This window comes from Hemitrygon akajei, unplaced genomic scaffold (genome assembly GCF_048418815.1).
Source record: "Hemitrygon akajei unplaced genomic scaffold, sHemAka1.3 Scf000062, whole genome shotgun sequence".
Lineage (NCBI taxonomy): Eukaryota > Metazoa > Chordata > Chondrichthyes > Myliobatiformes > Dasyatidae > Hemitrygon > Hemitrygon akajei.
Window position 1 is genome coordinate 4984023 of NW_027331948.1, and position 21163 is coordinate 5005185.

The 21163-nt window shown below is 42.6% G+C and overlaps 1 protein-coding gene across 1 annotated transcript in view; it reads right to left on the bottom strand.

Annotated features, from left to right (window-relative positions):
• Nucleotides 1-21163, bottom strand: part of LOC140721832 (NACHT, LRR and PYD domains-containing protein 5-like) — a 32420-nt gene that overhangs the window by 9089 nt on the left and 2168 nt on the right. Inside the window, exons 2-5 of the mRNA XM_073036641.1 lie at nucleotides 14900-15057; nucleotides 7740-8014; nucleotides 4482-4769; nucleotides 1551-1717 (exon numbers count right to left, since the gene is read on the bottom strand). Coding sequence (XP_072892742.1) covers nucleotides 1551-1717; nucleotides 4482-4769; nucleotides 7740-7749 — 465 coding nt within the window. The 5' untranslated portion in view covers nucleotides 7750-8014; nucleotides 14900-15057. The remainder of the gene's footprint in view (nucleotides 1-1550; nucleotides 1718-4481; nucleotides 4770-7739; nucleotides 8015-14899; nucleotides 15058-21163) is intronic.

Genomic DNA, 21163 nt, shown 5'->3' on the forward strand with positions numbered 1-21163 from the left:
GCTTTGACCTGTTCTCCGGTTGGGCATGTGTCTATCAGTATTATGGAAGAGACAAGTGACATAGAGATGCTCAGTATGATCATTCCTTACCTACAAATACTTCAGGTGAAGACCTCTGTTGATGTATACCACAGTGAAAGGTTGAGTATGTTTGATTAAATTGGATTGTGTCTGTGAAATTCGCAAATTTCTGTTCAGGACATTTACAGTTCCAGAGGAACTTTCCAGGTGACCCGGGCTGATGTGCCTTGATCTAACGTGAATCCATCAAGTTAGTTCTCAGATTCTATGCCATTAGTACATTCGCAGTGTCCTGGAAAGATGGAGCTGCTGAGACACAGCGACGCTTTACTGGCAGCAAGCAAAACTCGAACTACTCTATCAATGACACTTCATCTGGACTGCAATTACTTCAATCAACAGCCTGTAATTTTCATTTGCGAATTTTTATTGTTGAACCAACTCCACGAACTGGCATGTGTGTGGTGCTGTGATGAATTCGGCGAGCTGGTGTCACGGCTGTATACGTCTGCCACGGCACAGTTGGTGGTGACTTTGGGTCCAATCGAGGTGGCAGGACTTGTGCTTGAATGATGAAAATGAATTGTTGATTGCCTATAGCTGCAGCGGAATTATCAGCCCGTCAAAGAGACAAGACACGGGCCCGAAAGCGAGAAATAAGCATGTTGAAACAGTTGGCCAGACGAAATGATTAAAATGTCGCCATCCTGAACGACAGGCGGGCCGAGGTCCATTTCGTTGCTCACGGGGTTGACTGCAGCTGTGTTCTAGGCTCCAGGAGCGGCTCACAGTGAATGTAGCTCCGTGGCCGAGGACTCACTGTCGGTCTCTACGCTTCATGTTGTGAGTGTGAATTGATTACCTTTAGTGCCTGGACGACCTGCTCTCTTTTATTTTTCTCAGGTTGGGTGTATGACGGTCTATGTTCTGTGAGTTTTTATTAATAAGTTATATTGAATTTCATTGATACTTGTAAGAAAGCGAATCTCAAGGTTGTGCACTGTATTCATACTTTGATAATAAATGTTATTTGAAACTATGAAATGTTGAAGATAATTGGACAAGAACGTGACAGGGATGTTTTAGAGCGATATGGCCCCTTTTCCTGTTGTGTGGTTCCAATTATAGGGCCACAACATTTCAGCATCTGGCTGTGTATGGAGGTGTTGTGACGATATCGACATGGTGGGCAAAGGTTATATCTGCACCGTGGTTGTAGGGAATGAATGTAATCCGAATATAACCAAAGACATTGATGGAGGTTTGAATCCGATTATTAATTCTGTTTCTGACTCACTGAACACATTTCTTTTACTACTGTTGAGTGCAGCATATTTGGATGGATGAGCTGAGATTGAATCTACAGTTCCTAATTCTCACCACCGTGGTTTTAGTTCTGGTGCCCGAGAATTTGATACAAATTGTTCAATAATCACTGGAGTGAACTGAACCGAGAGGATGAGCCAGACTGACCTTTGTCTCTCATCCCTCTTTAACTAAACGGAACACAAACTGTTCCTCCTGCTCACCTTGTGTTCACTTTCACTAAAATGTCGCCCCTGTCTCAACTTCAAGCTGAGTCCATCTACTCCATTTTCCATTGCAGGTTTCAGTCCTTCCTGGTAGAAATTTGTCAGAAGGAGCAGTTCATAATCCTCGAACTGTGCCAGGACATCTGAAATTATAGGCTTAGTATCTGCAAATAGAAAAGTGGAAAATGCAGTCCTGTGCAACGTGGATCGGAGAGCGTGTTGGTAAATCCAGCGGGGAGCAAAGTATATTGGGAATACTGCGTGTGGAGCACTGCAGGAGGAGAGATGTTCAGAAAGCGGAAGGGCTGTGGGACAAGTGGCAGAGAAGAAATGCCGGGGGTGGCGTGTAGCGCGGGTGCAGATACATCCTGCACTGAGATACCTGTCAAGGCCATTTTGTTTCACACAATTGGCTTAATGATCACTACAGAATGTCTCTCCGATGCTCCCTCCTTTACCCTTATCAAACCATGCTTCCACCTTTTAGTCCACAATCTAAAACAGAATCAAGTTTATTATCACTTACATAGGTCACCCATTTTTTTTTTCTTTTTTAGACGACAGAACAGTCCTATGCATAAACTTTCGACTGTATTATGCAAACATCTTTAGCACCCTGGCTATATATATGTCACTAACAATTTTGCACAGTGTTGCATGCATCGCCAAAACAAGACCTTCCTCACATTAGCCCAGTACTGTGAGCTACACGGAACAGACTTGCCCTTACCATCATTGGTTTCATGAACCTGTCTTTTGTTTCACTAACATAATCATTCCCACCGCAACTGTAATGAAGTAGATGCAAAATATTTTATCCCCCCTCATGTGAACAGCATTGCCATTTTTCCTGTTGTGTGTGAAAATTGCCTGAATATACACAAAGGGGTTTACATGGGGTGGAGTTTTTCGGGTTGTTCAAGAACGTTTCCAGACGCAACATACAGGTAAGCTAACTAGAGGACAGGCTGTACTTTGTCTGGTATTGGGAAAAAAATCAGGTGTCAGATTTCTCCTTGGAAGAGCATATTGGAGGTCATGATCACAAATCTATCTCCTTTACCATAGAGTTGGAGAGGGGTAGGAGCAGACAACTTGGGAAAACGTTTAACTGGGGTAGGCAGAAATATGAAGCTAATAGGTAGGAACTTGGATTAATGATTTCAAGTCATAAATTGGGAATAGATGTTCTCAGGGAAATGCACGGCAGAATTGTGACAAAAGTACAAAGGACGTAGGAAATCTAGTTAAGAAGAAAAGAAAAGCTTACGAAACTAGATACTGTTAGAGCTCCAGAAAATTACAAGGGTGCCAGGATGAAAGTAGAGAGCTAGAAGAGGCCATGAGAAGGTCTTGCCGAGCAGAATTAAGGAAAACACCAAGGCATTCGACAGGTATGTGAAGAGCAAAAAGATGAACCGACTGAGGATTGGACCAATGAGGTGCGATAGTGCATGGAGCCGGAGAAGGTAGCAGAGATACTTAATGAATACTTCGCTTCACTATTCACTAGTAAAATGGACATTGACATTTGTGGGGATGATTGACAGCGGACTGAAAGGCTTGAATGTATCGACCTTAAAAAAGGGGATGTGCTGGAGCTTTTGAAAAGTATAAAGTTATAAGTCACCGGGAGGCTGGAGATTCCTGAGCCTCTGGCGCTAATTGTTGCATCACCAATAAGGACAGGTGAAATACCAAAGAATTGGAAGGTTGCAAATCTTGTTCCCTTGTTCAAGAAAGTGAGTAGAGATAACCCAGATAGCTAACTCAGTTAGTCTTACTTGATGGGTGGGCAAGAATTTGGAGAAGACACTGAGAGGCAGAATTACTGGGCATTTGAAGAGACATAATCTGATTAGGGATAGTCAGCATGGCTTTGTCAGGTGAACGTTATCCCTTACGAACATGACTGAGGATGTAACAACGCATATTGATGAAGGTAGAGCGGTGGATGTAGTGGGCATAGATTTCAGTAAGGCACTTGATAAGATTCCCTATGCAAGGCTTATTCACAAAATGATGAGGCTTTAAAATCCTGAATGGCTTGCCCAAATAATGCAATTGCAAACGGTGTTTGTAGATGGTTCATGGTCTGCATGGACGATGGTGATTTTTAGTGTTCTACAAGGATCTGCTCTGGTAACCCTCCTCTTTGTGATTTTTATAAATGACCTCTATGAGGAAGTATAAGAGTCGGTTACTAAGTTTACCGATGACACAAAAGTTATGGATGGTGTAGATAGTCTTGAATGTTGTCAGAGGTTACAGCGGGATCTCTATTGCATGTGGAACTGGGTTGAGAACTGGCAGATGGAGTTCAACACAGATAAATGTGGAATGGTTAATTTCGGAAGGTCAAATTTGAAGACAGAATCTAATATTAATGGTAGAACTCTTGGCAGTGTGGAGGATCAGAGAACTCTTGAAATTTGTGTCTATAGGAAACTCCAAGCTGCTGCGCAGGTTAAGAGTGTTGTTAAGAAGACGCTTCGTGTGATGGCCTTCATCAGCTGTGGGATTGAGATCAAGAGCCGTCAGACAATGTTAAAGCTGTATTAGAATTAGACTCCACTTGGAGTACTGTGTTAAGTTCTGTTCCCCTCACAACAGGAAGGATGTGGATATTGTAGAGAGTGTGCAGAGCAGATTTACAAGATATTGCCTGGATTGGAGGACGAGCCTTCTGAGAATTGATTGAGTGAACTTGGTAATTTCTACTTGGAGCCACCGAGGATGAGAGGCGCATATGATGATGAGAGGCAATGATAATGCGGATAGCCAGAGACTCTTACCCAAGGCTAAAATTGCTAAAAGGGGTGGCCACATGTACCACACACACACATTTACCCTCCTTCTGCCCAATCCTCACATTTTCCCTCCTCCCTCCCGCATTTTGAGAACACATAACCCTCATATTTCACTCACCGTTTCCTTGCTGAGGACTTGACAATTCCGTGTTTAATGAGCTCGCGAGCTGACAAGCAGTCGCCTCACATGTGCCCGTTGCATGGCCCTGATCGGTGTCTCTGACACCACTCTCTCTGGGCTGACTTTGCTCACCCTCTTCTGTGGCCGAACTGCATTCAACTGGGACATTGCTTTCAATCTGACCCTGCTTTGGTACATTGTTTCCCGCTTCCCGATCAACTTCCCTCGATGAGCGGCCTGGTAAAACTCTCCCGAATACTTTCCGTAGCCAATTTAATTTATCATCTGAAATAGGTGATGAATTAATGTAAATTAATACTAGAGTGATCTAGAGCCGAGCAGAACGAGGATTCACAATGGGTGGCTACAATAAGAACATGAGGCATGTAATAGAATTAGGAAATCGATCCTGCTCCACCAATCAATCATGGTTGATCTTTTTCCCCCCTTCTCAACCCCATTTCCCTGCTTTTGGATGAATGTAAGGTGGGGGGGGGTTATATGGGAGGCAGAAATTGAGGGTCGGCACAACATTGTGGGCCGAAGGGTCTGTAATGTGCTGTACTATTCTATGTTCTATGTTTTTCTTGTAAACTTTGCTGCCGTTTCTAATCAAGAACCTAAAGGTGTCTGCCTTAAATACATCCAATCACCTGGCGTCCGCAGCTGCCTGTGGTAACAAATTCCATAGTTTCACCACCATCTGGCAAAACACAGAGACGCAGAGACCCTGAGGCTGCGTCCTCTTATCCTAGACTTCCCCAGCATGGGAAGCATCCTTTCCACGTCTTCTCTGTCGAGGCTTTTGAACATTCAAAAGGATTCATTGAGAGCCCCCCACCACCTTCAAATTTCTAAATTTGAGCGAGAACAGACCCAGAGCCATCAAACAATGGGGCCAAGAATCTAGCTGACCATATTGTGAGTGGGACTGTGCTGGTGAATGTAAAACGCATTTCCTGCCAGGTGATCATCCCGAAAGGCTGGTGATCAGACACATCCACCCCCAGAGAAAGAACAGAATAGACACAGTAATAATGATCACTGGCTATGTAGTAGTTGAACACATTGATGACCAGAGGATTTTAATGGAATGGTGTCATGTGATAACTGAGAATATCGATGGAATTATTTTCCACAAGCAAAAATCCCCTGGGTCACAAACTGTTCAGTCACCTGTGTCGCACATAAGTCAGCCACTGGATTACACATTCCCTGGATCACATACTCTCCGTCCGTTGTGTCAAAGTGCCCCGTCCCCTAGGTCACACATTGACCATTACCTCGGACCACACACTGTCCGGTCGCCCGGGATACATTGTCTTGAGTCACACACTGTCCAGTCTCCTGGGACACAGACTACCCATTACCTAGATACACACAATGTCCTGTCCCAGGGTCACACAGTGATCAGCCAACGGATTACACTGATGGGTGCCCCATTTCCGTGTGTACCCCCAAACCCGCTGAAATCACCACAGATATATTAGATCTTCCGAGAGCAAAACTGTCCGTACCCTTTGACATACAGTGTCCTGTTCCTTAGATCACAGATTGACCATTTCCTTGACATACCCTTTCCATCATAATGACATCCATCCTGTGCCCTACCTACGTGCATGAACAGCTCCAGGTAATCGTGCATCTATATCCTTGGTCATCCCCACCTCCCATTCTACAATAATTTTCAGGGATCTGAAATTTACTGTGCAACTCCTGTGCTGGTTTAACTTTAGAAAATGAACACATTCCTTGGAGCACTTTTCACGTTCGCCTCAGTCTCCTTGTAAATTCACATAACCCCAAATTACCAACTATTTTGAAGCCATCTGCAAACTAATGACCAGCTTTAATTTTATCTACCAAACCTTTAACATAAAGGGGAAACAGTGGGCATAGCACCCATCCACACCACTGGGCACAAGCCTCCAATCTGAAAAGCACTCAATTATTAACCGTCTGATTCCTTCCACCTCGCCCGTTTCATATACAACTGGTTGCCTTGCCCGCAAGGACATGAATCTCAGTGTTATATACGGAGATATACATGTATTTAGATGATAAATTCAGTGAACTTTGAAATTTTAATACTCCAAAGATTACAGGTAGACAATGTGTGGGGTCGACAGTTAGCATATTTGCTGTCATTGGCTGCAGCACAGAATACAGGCGCAGAGCGATCTTCTGACAAGTTTATAAACCGTTGGTTGGGCCAGTTGGAATAAAGCGTGCGGTCCTGGTAACAATGCTACTGGAAAGATATATTAGTACTGGAGAGATTTCAGATTGAAAATTTCAATTACAAAACATTGCATCGGATATGAACATTTTCTGATTCAGCGAAAATCATTTCCCTCTATGGACGATGCCAGACCTGCAGAGTTCCTCCATCTTTTTGCGTGTTACCCGCTGTAGTTCACCTCTCGAAACGTATGTGATTCACTTTTATCCTCCTCACCAATGCCATTACATTGTCCAGATCGCCTTCTTTGATTCCATGTTTGACTTCTACTCTTTTGTATTTCCAGTGCCAGAACAGCATTGAAGCTCCTTTACCGTATTTTGAGAAAACCAAGTTCACCATTTGTCCACAGCCCAGGCATTCACTGGGGTATTAAAACACTGAAGCAGACCATAAAATTATTTACAATTATCTTTCTCCTGATTCTTAGGTATTCCCAACGCTGGCAATGTTCTCTGCTCGGCTACAGAAAGCATATTTCATAAACACACCTGAATTTCATCTGCTTCGCACAGCAATCGAGAAACCCAGGCGGGAGTTGATAGCTACCCTTCCAAAACCTGAAATACTGTGTTATCACACAATCTCTAAAATCCCGGAAATGCTACAATCATCTGTCTGAATTTTATAAATGATAGTTGAAGGTGTATTTTACCTCGAAACAGGCCCTGATGTGCAACAAATATTGAACATGGATTTTTACGTAACAAACAACACCGCTGTCACATTCCAGTCTGTGTTTCACTCACAAACACTTGATTCAGGATCTCCTGCTTCTTTCACTCAGCTGAATCTTTCCATGGTGAGCGGAGTGATTCGACTATTACCGGGGTCACGTGACTGCAGTGAAACTGTTGGATTGATCCATTACTGAAAGCCTCTTTACCAAGGGATTCAATGACCATGTTTGATGTAACTTTTAGTGCCCGTTAGCACCTATGTAAGTTTCTTCATCTGAACTATTATGCACAAGCGCGACGGAAGTTTAATTATAAAGATCCCAGTGAACATACCTGTAGCCATTCTGGTTCTGACTGAGAATTGTTGATTATCTTCTTCTTGTTTATATTCTGGTCCCGGCAAAGGAAAGTGCCATGTGGCGGTGATGCTCTGAATTACATACAACCAGCAGACATTGAGTCACAGAGAGTACGATTACTTTGTAAATATGATAGTATCTCCATCCCCTGCATCAGAGCAGCAGTTGGCTTAGGGACTAAACATTCTTCGTTTCCATCGATTTCCATTCCATGTCTGCACATTCGTCCAATGATATCTGGCGTATCTACTGAAGGAATCACAGAACAAGAGATCACAAATACAGACCGTTCAGCCCAAAGAGACACTGCCGACCACAGTGTCCACAGAGATGGTCCCAATTTCCTGCGATGGGCCCATTTCCCTCTGGCCTCTTCACTCCATCTATACATCCCATCTGCTTCTGGAATTATAGAATTGTGCCTGCCTCATCCACTTCCTCTTGCAGGTTCCTCCACACATTACCAATCTCAGCGTGAAACCGTTGCTGCTCGTGTCGGTTTTGCAATATATTTATCACTCTCCTGACCATTTAGACCCCTTATAAGCTACTATAATTTTCACTATGAACACCATGTACTAATTTTGTGTTATTCGCTTACTCACTAGTCATGCCTTGTGCATTCACATCCAAATCATTGCTATAAAATAACGACGATGAAATGTCTCAACTTGTAGCCTTGTGGCACACCACAAGTTCACCACCTCAATCCAGAGAAGAAACTTTCAAAAACACCTCTTTGCTTGCTACCTTCATGAAAATACTGAATCCATCTAACTTTTTCTCCCTGGACTGCATGGGACCTTATCTGCCTGCTGAACCTGCCATTTTTCACCGTGTCAAAGGTTTTGCAGAGGCCCAATGTGCAATATCCACTCCCCTACCCTACCCTCATTGATACTCATCATCAAAACCTTCAGAAGTATTGTTGAGCACAACTTTCTATGTACAATCAGACTCCTTATCAGACTCTGTCGATAGAAATGTCGGTGTATGACTGGCGCATATTGTGGAAAATTATCTCTGGCACCTCCCATACAACTTTCCCCACTCACCATCAAAAAGGTCAAGTGGCTACCCGTACTAAGGTAATGCTTCCATAATGCTCAAAAATCCTGTCTCAGGCATTTGTTCCAAGCGTTTGCCGTCACCTATGACATTTGCCATACCCCAATCATGTGTTACTATCCCTGTGGCCAGAGACGATACAAAAATCAATGTCGATGCCTCGTAACCTTTCCCTCACTTCCTGTAGTAATGTGGTGTATATTGAAAGTTTCAACAACACCTCTTTTTTTACATTGCTATGCTCCAATACTAACGTCACAATAACCGTCCATCTTGGTAACTCTGAAGCAAAGCATTCATTCAGCACACCACCTTGTATCCCAACCTCCAGGCACGTATCCATCTTTACTCTTGAATAGTCCTATCCTCAATCTATTTATCCTCATGTTCTTCACCGACATGTAGAATACATTGGGGCTTTCCTTGGTCCTGCTTGCCAAGGACTTTTCAAGTCCCCTTCGACCTCGAAATCCCCTCTTAAGCTCCTTCCTGGCTCTCTTATAATTCCCTAGCGCCTTGCTTCAATTTTGCTTACTAAACCTGAATAATGCTTCATTTTTCCTCTTATCTAAGTGCCCCTTATCTCTTGTGAACCATGGTTTATCTGTATGAGCATTCTTTCCCTGCCTGTGGTGCAAACCTATCCAGAACCTGATATACGTGTTCCTGAAACAATTTCCAGAGTTCCATTGTGCATTTCCTTCAGAAAGTGGTTTCCCAATTTTAGTTTCCATGTTGCTGCGAATACCAGTATCATTATCCATCCACTAAACAAATACTGTCCCGTATCGCCTGCTACTATCCTTGACCACGTTCATGATAAATGTTGGAGTGTTGTAGTCACTATCTCAAAAAGGTTACACGTCGTGCCATCTGCCTTGTACTAGTTACAGTGTGGCATCACCTCAAGTTGGTCCATTCACAGGCTATGTAAGGAATCCTTCACAACACATTGTGCCCTTGGACCTATTTTGGAATTATGACGTGGGAATAAAAATCAGGAAATTTGAGGTCAACAATGATAACAACCCTGTTGCATTTTCCCGTTTTCAAAATCTGCCAAATGATATGCTCATCATTATTCCAGTGGCTTTGGGGGAAGCCTATAGAATAACCCCAGAATGATACTGCCCGTACCGTTTCTGACTTTCACCGACACGCAGTCCGTCGATAGTCCTTACATGATGTTCTCCATTTCTGTAGCTGTGATACCATCTCTTGATTAGCACTGACAATTGTCCCCCTTTAACTGCCCTCCATAATTATTCTGAAACAACTAAACCCTGGAGCATCATACAGCCAATCCTGCACTTGTAACGGTCAAGTCTGTTTAATGGCGATAACATGTATCATCCATGTACTGAACCATGTTGTGAGTTACTCTAATTATCAATACTAATTGTATTGAAGCAAACACACTGCAGCCCATCCAACTGACCAAATGTTACCCTGTCCACAACCGATCCTTACACAGTCAATCTGAACATTGCATCTACCTTTATATCAACTTGCTCCATCATCTGACCTAACACTCTGGTTCCCATCCCACAACGACAGAGTTTAAACCGACTCCGGCATCTCCAGCAGACTTGACGTCAGGGATATTCGTTCACCTCAAGTACCGGTATGACCCCTGCTTTTGGTACAGGGTCGAATGGGAACATTGCAAAATCCATTTCTGCTTAATCATTGATTAATATGTTTTGATATTTCATTAGGAGAAAATTCTTGATGACGCCAGGGTATGTAAATACAGATTATTGTTTGGCATTTGCTAGTTAGGACTGAATGAAATGTCCTTCTGGGCCATTTGGCTTCAATAAGGATTGCTCTTAGCAGACGCTTACAGGACCATATACGCGAGGGGAAATATATCATTGCAGCTTGCAATAGGCGGAGGAATCAGTAACATGTTGCTGTAGTCCATGGTAATTCCACATTTCTGCAATCGCTACAGCAGGAAACAGCTGCAGCATCTAACAAAGGGAGGAAATTCTCAGGGCATTTGGAGATTACTGTGACCTAACACAGCCTAGCAAGCAAATATCAGAACTGGTAAGAGTTTCAAATGAGCCAGGAATATGAGGGAATATGCGTGGCTGCACAGGGCTGGCGTGTTGACAGCAATTAGCAAATCTGCAGTGATTTTTAACTCAAAGCAAGAGGCGGAGAGGGAAGAAGTAAAGGTAGCTCGGAGAGAAGCCGTTTTTTTTTAACTGATCGGTGCAAAGAGGCTAGACTGGTGCAGGCGCGTGACATAGCGCGCCAAAGTTTTAAAAGAAAGACCGCATATACAGCGGCCGTCGTCGTAGCGGCCATAGTCGGAGTGGACTGAGGCAGAGTGGGTCTGCTTTAGCTCAATCAGGCTTCGGTGGGGACACCCCATCAGCGACAAGTTGCATTGGTTGCGTCTCTGGCACCGAGACAGGACCCTCCGCTCAGAAGGGAAGAAGGAAATAGAGGAGAGCAGTAGTGAAAGGGGATTCCATAGTTAGGGGGACAGATAGGAGGTTCTGTGGAAGAGATCGAGAATCCCGGATGGTCTGTTGTCTCCCTCGTGCCAGTGTCCACGATATCTCGGATCGAGTTCTCAGCATTCTCAAGAGGGAGGGTGAGCAGCCGGATGTCGTGCTCTATGTAGGGACTAATGACGTGGGTAGGACGAGTGAAGAGGTCCTGAAAGGTGAATTTAGGGAGCTAGGCGCCACGTTATAGGACAGGACCTCCAGCTTAGCAATCTCAGGATTGCTACCAGTGCCACGTGCAGGTGGGTTTAGAATTAGTAAGATACTACAGATCAACACGTGGCTGAAGACATGGTGCAGGAGGGAGGGCTTCAGACTTATACATAATTGGGCAGTTTTCCAGGAGGTAGAACTTGTTCCGGCGAACCGGTTTACATTTGAACTTGAGGGGGAAAATATTCTTGCAAGTAGGTTTGCTAGAGAGGCTCCAGTGGATTTAAACTAGATACGAGGGGGGAGGGGAACCAGAGTGTAGGAACAGATGTATGGGAGAAGGAAGAAAAATAAGATATGAAAGTTGTTTGGACCATGAGAGATAAACAGAGAAGAAGAGGTGGATAATTTCTTAAATGCATTTATTTTAATGCTAGGAACATTGTACGAAATGTGGATGAGCCTAGAGCATGGATTGATCCCTTGAAATATGATGTTGTAGATATTAGTGAAACATGGTTTGCAGGAGCTGTGTGATTGGCAACTAAATATTCCTGGATTTCATTGTTTCAGGTGTGATAGAATCGGAGGGACAAAAAGGGGATATGTTGCGTTGCATGTCAGAGAAAATATTACAGCGGTGCTCTGGCAGGATAGATTAGAGGGCTTGTCCAGGGAGGCTATTTGGTTGGAATTGAGGAATGGGAAAGGTGTAGTAACACTTATAGGAGTGCATTATAGACCACTTAATGTGGAGCGAGAAATGGAGGAGCAGATTTGCAAGGAGATAGCAGATATTTGTAGTAAGCACAGGGTTGTGATTGTAGATGGTTTTAATATTCCACACATAGACTGGGAAGCACATTCTGTTAAAGGGATAGATTGTTTGGAGTTTGTAAAACGTATGGAGTACAGTTTTTTGCAGCAATATATAGAGATAACAACTTAAGAAGGGACAGTGTTGGATCTCCTGTTAGGGAATGAGATAGGTCAGGTGGCGGAGGTATGTGTTGGGGAGCACTTCGCGTCCAGTGATCTCTATGCCATTAGTTTAAATATAGTTATAGAGAAGGATAGGACTGGACCCAGGGTTGAGATTTATGATTGGAGAAAAGCTAACTTTGAGTAGATGTGAAAGGCTGTAGAAGGAGTGGATTGGGACAACTTGTTTTATGGGAAGGATGTAATAGAGCAATGGAGGTAATTTAAAGGTGAAATTTTGAGGGTACAGGATCTTTATGTTCCTGTTAAATTGAAAGGAAAGGTTAAAAGTTTGAGAGAGCCATGGTTTTCAAGGAATATTGGAATCTTGGTTCGGATAAAGAGAGATAGAGACAATAAATATAGGCAGCATAGAGTAAATGAGGTGCTCGAGGAATATAAACAATGTAAAATGAATCTTCAGAAAGAAATTAGAAAAGCTAAAAGAAGATACGAGTTTGTTTTAGCAAGTAAGGTGAAAATAAATCCAAAGGGTTCCTACAGTTATATTACTAGCAAATGGATAGTGAGGTATTAAATTGGTTCCTTAGAAAATCAGAGCGGACAGCTATGTCTGGAGCCAAAAGAGATGGGGCAGATTTTGAACAATTTTGTTTCTTCTGTATTCAATAAGAAGAGGGATATTGAATTGTGAAAGGTAAGGGAAGCAAGTAGGAAAGTTCTGGAAACAATGACGATTCAAGAGGAGGAAGTACTGCCGCTTTTGAGGAATATAAAATTGGATAAAACTCTGGGTCCTGACAGAATATTCCCTAGGACATTGAGGGAAGCTAGTGTAGAAATAGCAGGGGCTCTGACAGAAATATTTCAAATGTGAATAGAAACAGGGATGGTGCCGGAGGATTGGCGTATTGCTCAAGTGGTTCCATTGTTTAAAAAGGGTTCTAAGAGAAAACGTAGCAATTATTTTGACGTCAGTGGTGGGTAAATCAATCAAAAGTATTCTTAGCGATAGTATAAATAATTATCCGGATAGACAGGGTGTGATTAGGAACAGTCAACATGGATTTGTGCGTGGAAGGTCATGTTTGACAAATCAATGAATTTTTTGAAGAGGTTACGAGGAAAGTTGATGAGGTAAAGCAGTGGAAGTTTTCTATATGGACTTCAGTAAGGCGTTTGACAAGGTTCCGCACGGAAGGTTAGTTAGGAAGATTCAATCGTTAGGTATTAATATTGAAGCAGTAAAATGGATTCAACAGTGGCTGGATGGGAGATGCCAGAGAGTAGTGGTGGATAACTGTTTGTCAGGTTGGAGTCCGGTGACTAGTGGTGTGCCTCAGGGATCTGTACTGGGTCCAATGTTGTTTGTCATTTACATTAATAATCTGCATAACGGTGTGGTAAATTGGATTAGTAAGTATGCAGATGATACTAAGATAGGCGACGTTGTGGACAATGAGGTAGGTTTTCAAAGCTTGAAGAGAGATTTAGGCCAGTTAGAAGAGAGGGCTGAAGGATAGCAGATGGAGTTTAATGCTGATAAATGTGAAGTGCTACATTTTGGTAGAAATAATCCAAACAGGACATACATGGTAAATGGTAGGGCATTGAAGAATGCAGTAGAACAGAGGTTACTTAGAATAATGCTGCATAGTTCCCTGAAAGTTTAATCTCATGTGGATAGGGTGGTGAAGAAAGCTTTTGGTATGCTGGCCTTTGTAAATCAGAGCATTGAGTATAGGAGTTGGGATGTAATGTTATTGTTATACAAGGCATTGGTAGGGCCGAATTTGGAGTATTGTGTACAGTTCTGGTCACCGAATTATAGAAAAGATGTCAACAAAATAGAGAGAGTACAGAGAATATTTACTAGAATGTTACCTGGGTTTCAGCACCCAAGTTACAGAGAAAGGTCGAACAGTTTAGGTCTTTATTCTTTGGAGCATAGAAGATTGAGGGGGAACGACAGAGGTATTTAAAATTATGAGGGGGATAGATAGAGGTGACGTGGATAGACTTTTTCAATTGAGAGTAGGGGAGATTCAAACATGAGGATATAAGTTGAGAGTTAGGGGGCAAAAGTTTAGGGGTAACACGAAGGGGAATTCCTTTACTCAGAGAGTGGTAGCTGCGTGGAAGGAGCTTCCAGTAGAAGTGGTAGAGGCAGGTTCCGTATTGTCATTTAAAGTAAAATTGGATCGTTAATGGACAGGAAAGGAATGGAGGATTATGGGCTAACTGCGGGTAAAGGGACTAGGTGTGAGTAAGTGTTCGGTACGGACTAGAAGTGCAAGATGGCCTGATTGTTATAAGGTTATATGGTTATATGATTGCAACCGGAAAACCGGCACTTTTAGGCTTATTCGGTTTCAACTATTTCCTACCTTCCTTTGTAGACGTATGTAATATCTAAAGGAACAGTGTTTGAGTAAATGGAACTCACCAAACTTTCTACTGACTGAACAAATGGATTCTCCGAATCAGCAAAGTCCTCTCCAGTTGATGCTCTCAATCCTCAGGCTGTTTCATTGTTGCTGTTCCCTCGTCTTCAGTTGTGGTTTTCTTCCAGTGCGTGGGCTTTCCTTTCCAGACCAGGTCTTGCTTCAACCAGAGAGATAATGAAGCATATTAACAATACAAACGATAGAAAAACATTAAACTCATAGAAATTTAAATCTTGAACTCATATATATTTATCACTGGAGTAATCTGCAGCTGTCCCTGACAGTTTATAAAACTTGACATGGAACACCAAGGAAAAAGTAGAAAATGCTGGAGGAACTCATCAGGCCAGGCAACATGTGTATTTCGACTCTACTCTCTTCCTTCGATGTTGCCTGGCCCGCGGAGGTCCTGCAGCATTTTGTGTGTGTTGCTTGGGTTTCCAGCATCAGAAAAGTTTCTCATGTTTGTGATGGGATACGACAAACTCATTGTTCAGTCATGTAATTCAGTCATGATATATAGGAGTAGGATTAGGTGATTCGGTCATAATAACCATATAACAATTACAGCAAGGAAAAAGGCCATCTCGGCCCTTCTAGTCCATGCCGAACGCTTATTCTCACCTAGTCCCACCTACCTGCACTCAGCCCATTACCGTCCAATCCTTTCCTGTCTATATACCTGTCCAATTTCACTTTAAATGACAATACCGAACCTGCCTCTAAAACTTCTACTGGAAGCTCGTTCCATACAGCTACCACTCTCTGAGTAAAGAATTTCCCCCTCGTGTTACCCCTAAACTTTTGCCCCCTAACTCTCAACTCATGTCCTCTTGTTTGAATCTCCCCTACTCTCAATGGAAAAAAAAACTATCTACGTCAACTCTATATATCCCTCTCATAATTTTAAATACCTATATCAAGTTCCCCCTCAACCATCTATGCTCCAAAGAATAAGGACCTAACTTGTTCAACCTTTATCTGTAACTTAGGTGTTGAATCTCAGGTAACATGCTGGTAAATCCCCTCTGTACTCTCTCTATTTTGTTGACATTTTTCCTATAATTCGGTGACCAGAACTGTACACAATACTCCAAATTTGGCCTCACCAATGCCTTGTACAATTTTAACATTACATCCCAACTCCTGTACTCAATGCTTTGATTTATAAAGGCCAGTATACCAAAAGCTTTCATCACCACCCGATCCACGTGAGATTCCACCTTCAGGAGCCATTATTCCTAGATCATTCTACTGAAGTCCTCAATGCCCTAACTTTTACCATGTATGTCTTATCTGGATTATTCCTACCAAAATGTAGCACCTCACACTTATCAGCATTAAACTCCATCTGCCATCTTTCAGCCCACTCTTCTAACTGGCCGAAATCTCTCCGCAAGCTTTGAAAACCTGCTTCACTATCCACAACGGCACCTAGCTTAGTATCATCTTACTAATCCAATTTACCACCCAATCATACAGATCATTAACGTATATGACAAACAACATTGGGCGCAGTACAGATCCCTAAGACACACCAGTAGACACCGGCCTCCAACCTGAAAAACAATTATCCACCACAACTCTCTGGCATCTCCCATCCAGCCTCTGTTGAATCCATTTCACTACTTCAATATTAATATCTAACGATTGAGCTTTTCTAACTAACCTTCCATGTAGATCCTTGTTAAAGGCCTTACTGAAGTCCATATGGACAACATCCACCACTTTACCCTCGTCAACTTACTTAGTAACCTCCTCAAAAAATTCATTAAGGTTTGTCAAACATGACCTTCCACGCACAAATTCATGTTGACTGCTCCTAATCAGACCCTGTCTATTCAGATAAATTTATACACCATCTCTAAGAATATTTTCTATTAATTTACCCATCACTGACTTCAAACTTTGCTAGGTTGATAATTGCTTGGTTTTTTCTTAGAACCCATTTGAAATAATGGAACCACATGAGCAATACGCCAATTCTCCACCACCATCCACGTTTCAAATGACATTTGAAATGTTTCTGTCAGAGCCGCTGCTATTTCTACACTAACTTCCCTTGAGGTCCTAAGGAAGATCCTCTCAGGACCCGGAGACTTATCCACTTTTATATTCTTTAAAAGTTCTAGTACTTTCTCTTCTTTAATCATCATAGTTTCCATAACTACCCTACTTGTTTCCCTTACCTTACAGAATTCAATATCCTTCTCCTTAGTCAATATCGATGCTATGAAATTGTTTAAAATCCCCCCCATCTCTCTTGGCTCCACACACAGCTGTCCACTCTGATTCTCTAAGGGACCAATTTTATCCCTCACCATCTTTTTGCTATTAAAATAACTGTAGATACACTTTGTATTTATTCTCACCTTACTTGCCAAAGTAACCTCATATCTTCTTTTAGCTTTTCTAATTTCTTTCTTAAGCTTTCTTAAGCATTCTAGTCTGCTCCATAATAATTCGTGCAAGAAATGTTCCCAACACTGCATTCTTGCTTCCCTGCTATAATACTCAACCAATTTAGCAATACAAAATAAGAATATACACAAAGATAGCTCCAGCACCTTCTGTGGTGATATATTCCACATGTCACCCAACCTGTGACTAAAGCAATTTCTCTCATCTCAGTTTTAAAGTGAAGTTTATTTACTCTGAGTCTGCAGTCACAGATTCCAGACTCTCCGTCAAATCAAGACATCCTCTCCATTCCCACTGTATCCAGGGTTGGTATATTCAATTGGTGTAAATAATAACCCTCGCCCACACTCCCCCCCCCCACAACCCCCAACAATCCACAATCCCTCTGAACTCCACTGAACCCCAGGGCCATCAAATACTCCTCATATCTAAAACCTATCATTCCTCACCTTATTCTTGTCAACCTTGTTATCAACAACTGTGCTGAACACATTCCAGGATTAGGAGGACAATTGGTACCAGGATAATTTACTGGGAAAAGCTCTGGTTTCTTTACACTTCGACCAACTGTCACAAAACGAGTGCTACTGCACTGGTCCATTTCCAGGAGAATTAAAGTTTTCCAGGATAAATGTAATAAAGAGGAAATGGAATCACTAGAAACGCTCAGTAGGTTGGGAACAGCTGTGGGGAGAGAGACAAAGTTAACGATTCGGTTTCCTAACCTTTAGTCAGAATGGATTCAAACATTATCCAGTTTTTGGTAGACATTCTTGGATTGTTTTCCTGGGAGCGGAGGGGACTGACGGGAGAACTGATGGAGGTTTATAAGATTATGAAGGACATAGGTAGAGTAGACAGAATCAGAATCAGAGTCCGAATCAAGTTTATTATCACCGGCATGTGACGTGACATTTGCTAACTTAGCAGCTGCAGTCCAAAGCAATACATAATACAAAATCTAGCAGAGAGAGATATAATTGAAATAAAACATAACAATGAATAAACAAGTAAATCAATTAATTATTAATTAAATAGATTATTAAAAATGTGCAAAGAGAAAAATACTATATCTTAAAATAAAGTGAGATAGTTTCCAAAGTCCATTTAGGAATCGTATGGCAGAGGGGAGGAAGATGTTCCTGGATCACAGAGTGTGTGCCTTCAGGCTGCTGTATCTCCTACTTGATGGTAACAGTGTGGAAAGGGCATGCCCTGGGTACTGGAGGTCTTTAATAATGGACGCTGCCTTTCAGAGCCACCACTCCCTAAATATGTCCTGGGCATTTTGTAGGTTATTATCCAAGATGCAGCTGACTAGATTTACAACGCTGTGCAGCTTCTTTCGGTCCTGTGCAGTAGCTGCTCCATACCAGACAGTGATGCAGCCTATCAGAATGCTTTCCACGGTAGAACAATAGACGGTTTTGAGTGCATTTGTTGACATGCCGAATCGCTTCAAACTCCTAATAAAGTATAGCCGCTGTCCTGCCCGCTTTATGACTACATCAATATATTGGGACCAGGTTAGATCCTCATAAATCTTCACAATCAGGATCCTGACAGACAGGAAGTAACTTTTCACTGGTTAGAAATGTCTAGTATCAGAGGACATGCATTAAAGGTGCGAGGGAGCAGATGCAAAGGACATGTGAGGGTAAGTTGTTTTTACTCAGAGAGTGATGGATGCCTTGTATTTGCTGTCTGTGTAGGTAAGACTGATAAGTTTTGGGTAGGGTTTGATTTACTTTTCAGCTGGTTTAACAGAACATTGTGGGCTGAGAGGCCTGTTCTTGTTCCTGTGATAGTGTTCTATGCTCTGTTCTATCTCGAGCATCTTGATTTTATATTTGACTCCCACTGACCCACAGACAGGCGACAGGGAGGGGTAATTTCCAAACATAGATTGAACATTGAAACCACTGGTCTATTACTACTGGTGCAAACACAAAGCAGCATATTTAATCACAGCCTCACCCCCTGAGGGGCGGAACAAGAACTCAGTCTCTGCTTTGCTTCCAAAGGAACTATATAATCCAACATCTGTGAACGAAACAGAAATACTAACAGATCACCACATAAAGCAGAGCAAGTTGACCACCGGATTCGTTCTATCTGCTTCAAAACATGAGTGCTATCACAGGTTCCAACCTCACAGGGTCACAGCCCACACCGAGAGGCTTGCATATGTTTTCACATCTCACACTGGGTGGTGTAAACAGAGAATCCTTCTGATAGTTTTCAACCTAACTTCCCAGTTCCACACACCTTCATTTCACAAGAGACTGAACTCGTTCCAAGGCAATGTACTAAAATGCTGCAAACGAAATGAACGCTCAACAGATAAAGATAATCTGTGGAAAGATAATATTTCAAGTTTAACACCCTGTGGCAGAATGGGTTTGAACAATTTCTGATTTGATTTCAGGTCTCCAGCATCTTGAAAGTTTCTTTAATTTCCAGCTGCTCACAGACAGGTGAAAGTGAGAGAGAATTTCCAAACACGGTGAGAATACTGAACCCGGGGTAAATAACCAACGATGCAAACATTGAACAGCTCATTCCGTATACTCACTACCTCTGTGTATTGAGATTACCTCTCTGGTCTCTCCTATATCTCCGCAGTTTGTGTCTGTGCCCAATGCTGGGAAACGAATCCTGGTGTATATGACTGGGCATGAAAGATTTAAAGATCACGTAAGGAAAAAATAGGCTTCACTGTACCAGTGAAGACCCCCCTCCATGGCACTCTAAGCAATGTTTCGAGGAATGCAACAGAAGCCAGCCAGGAAAGTTAACAGCTTCAGAGCTGAGTGGTGTGCACATCAACGCATTGACGTCTTCACGGCCATCGCCAGCACTTCACTCATCCAACATGCTTGAAATCAACCACCATCATTCCTGTACCAAAGAACTCTACACATCAGAACAAAGCGACTAATGCCCGGTGGACCTGACGCCAATCAGCATTCAGTGTTTTGAACGGCTGTTAATGGCACACATCAAAAGCCCTCTTCTTGTTCACTGGGCATTCACCAATATGTTTTCCCACCGAATCGCTCTATGGCAGCTGACATAGCATCCCTCATTCACCTTGGCCTGACACATCTTGAAATCAAAAACATTTTTGTCAGAATGTTGTTTCTAGATTTCAGTTCGGCATTCAAGCTACTGTCCCACCGACAATCCTTTTCCTCTGTCTAAACACACCACTGTGCAACTGAGTGTTGGACTCCCTGATCAACAAACTACAGACAATCAGGGTGTACAACTGGTCCTCCCTTCCCATCATACTGTGTGACCCTCCGCCTTGTGCTGAGGCCTTTGCTGTACACTCTGCTCACGCGATAGCAAGTCCAAACACCAGAGCGAGGTCGACCCGCCATCAAGCACAGATTCCAGAAAGATGCTGGAAAAGTGCCTTAATATCATAAAGGGCCCCACACACCCTGGCCAGGGACTGTTTGTTCCACATCCATCAGGGAAGTGGCTACACAATATCCACGCCAGCATAATCAGCATCAAAGCAGTTATTTTCCCTCGGCAGTAAGCTTGATCAGTACCTCTACACACCCACCACCACTTGTTTAAAATTTCTTGACATGTCCAGATATTCCTCTGCCTGGCATCACTGTCTGGACATAAAATCATTGTTTTTAAGCTATCGCACTGTACATATATATTGTGTGTGTGTGTGTGTGTGTGTGTGTTTTTAAATTAATGTGGTCTCTATCGGTTTTGTTCTGTACTGCTTTGGATGCAGAATAACAATTACTTTGTTCTCCTTTTCACTTGTGTACTGGAATGACATTAAACAATTTTTAATCTTGAACGCTGGGGAA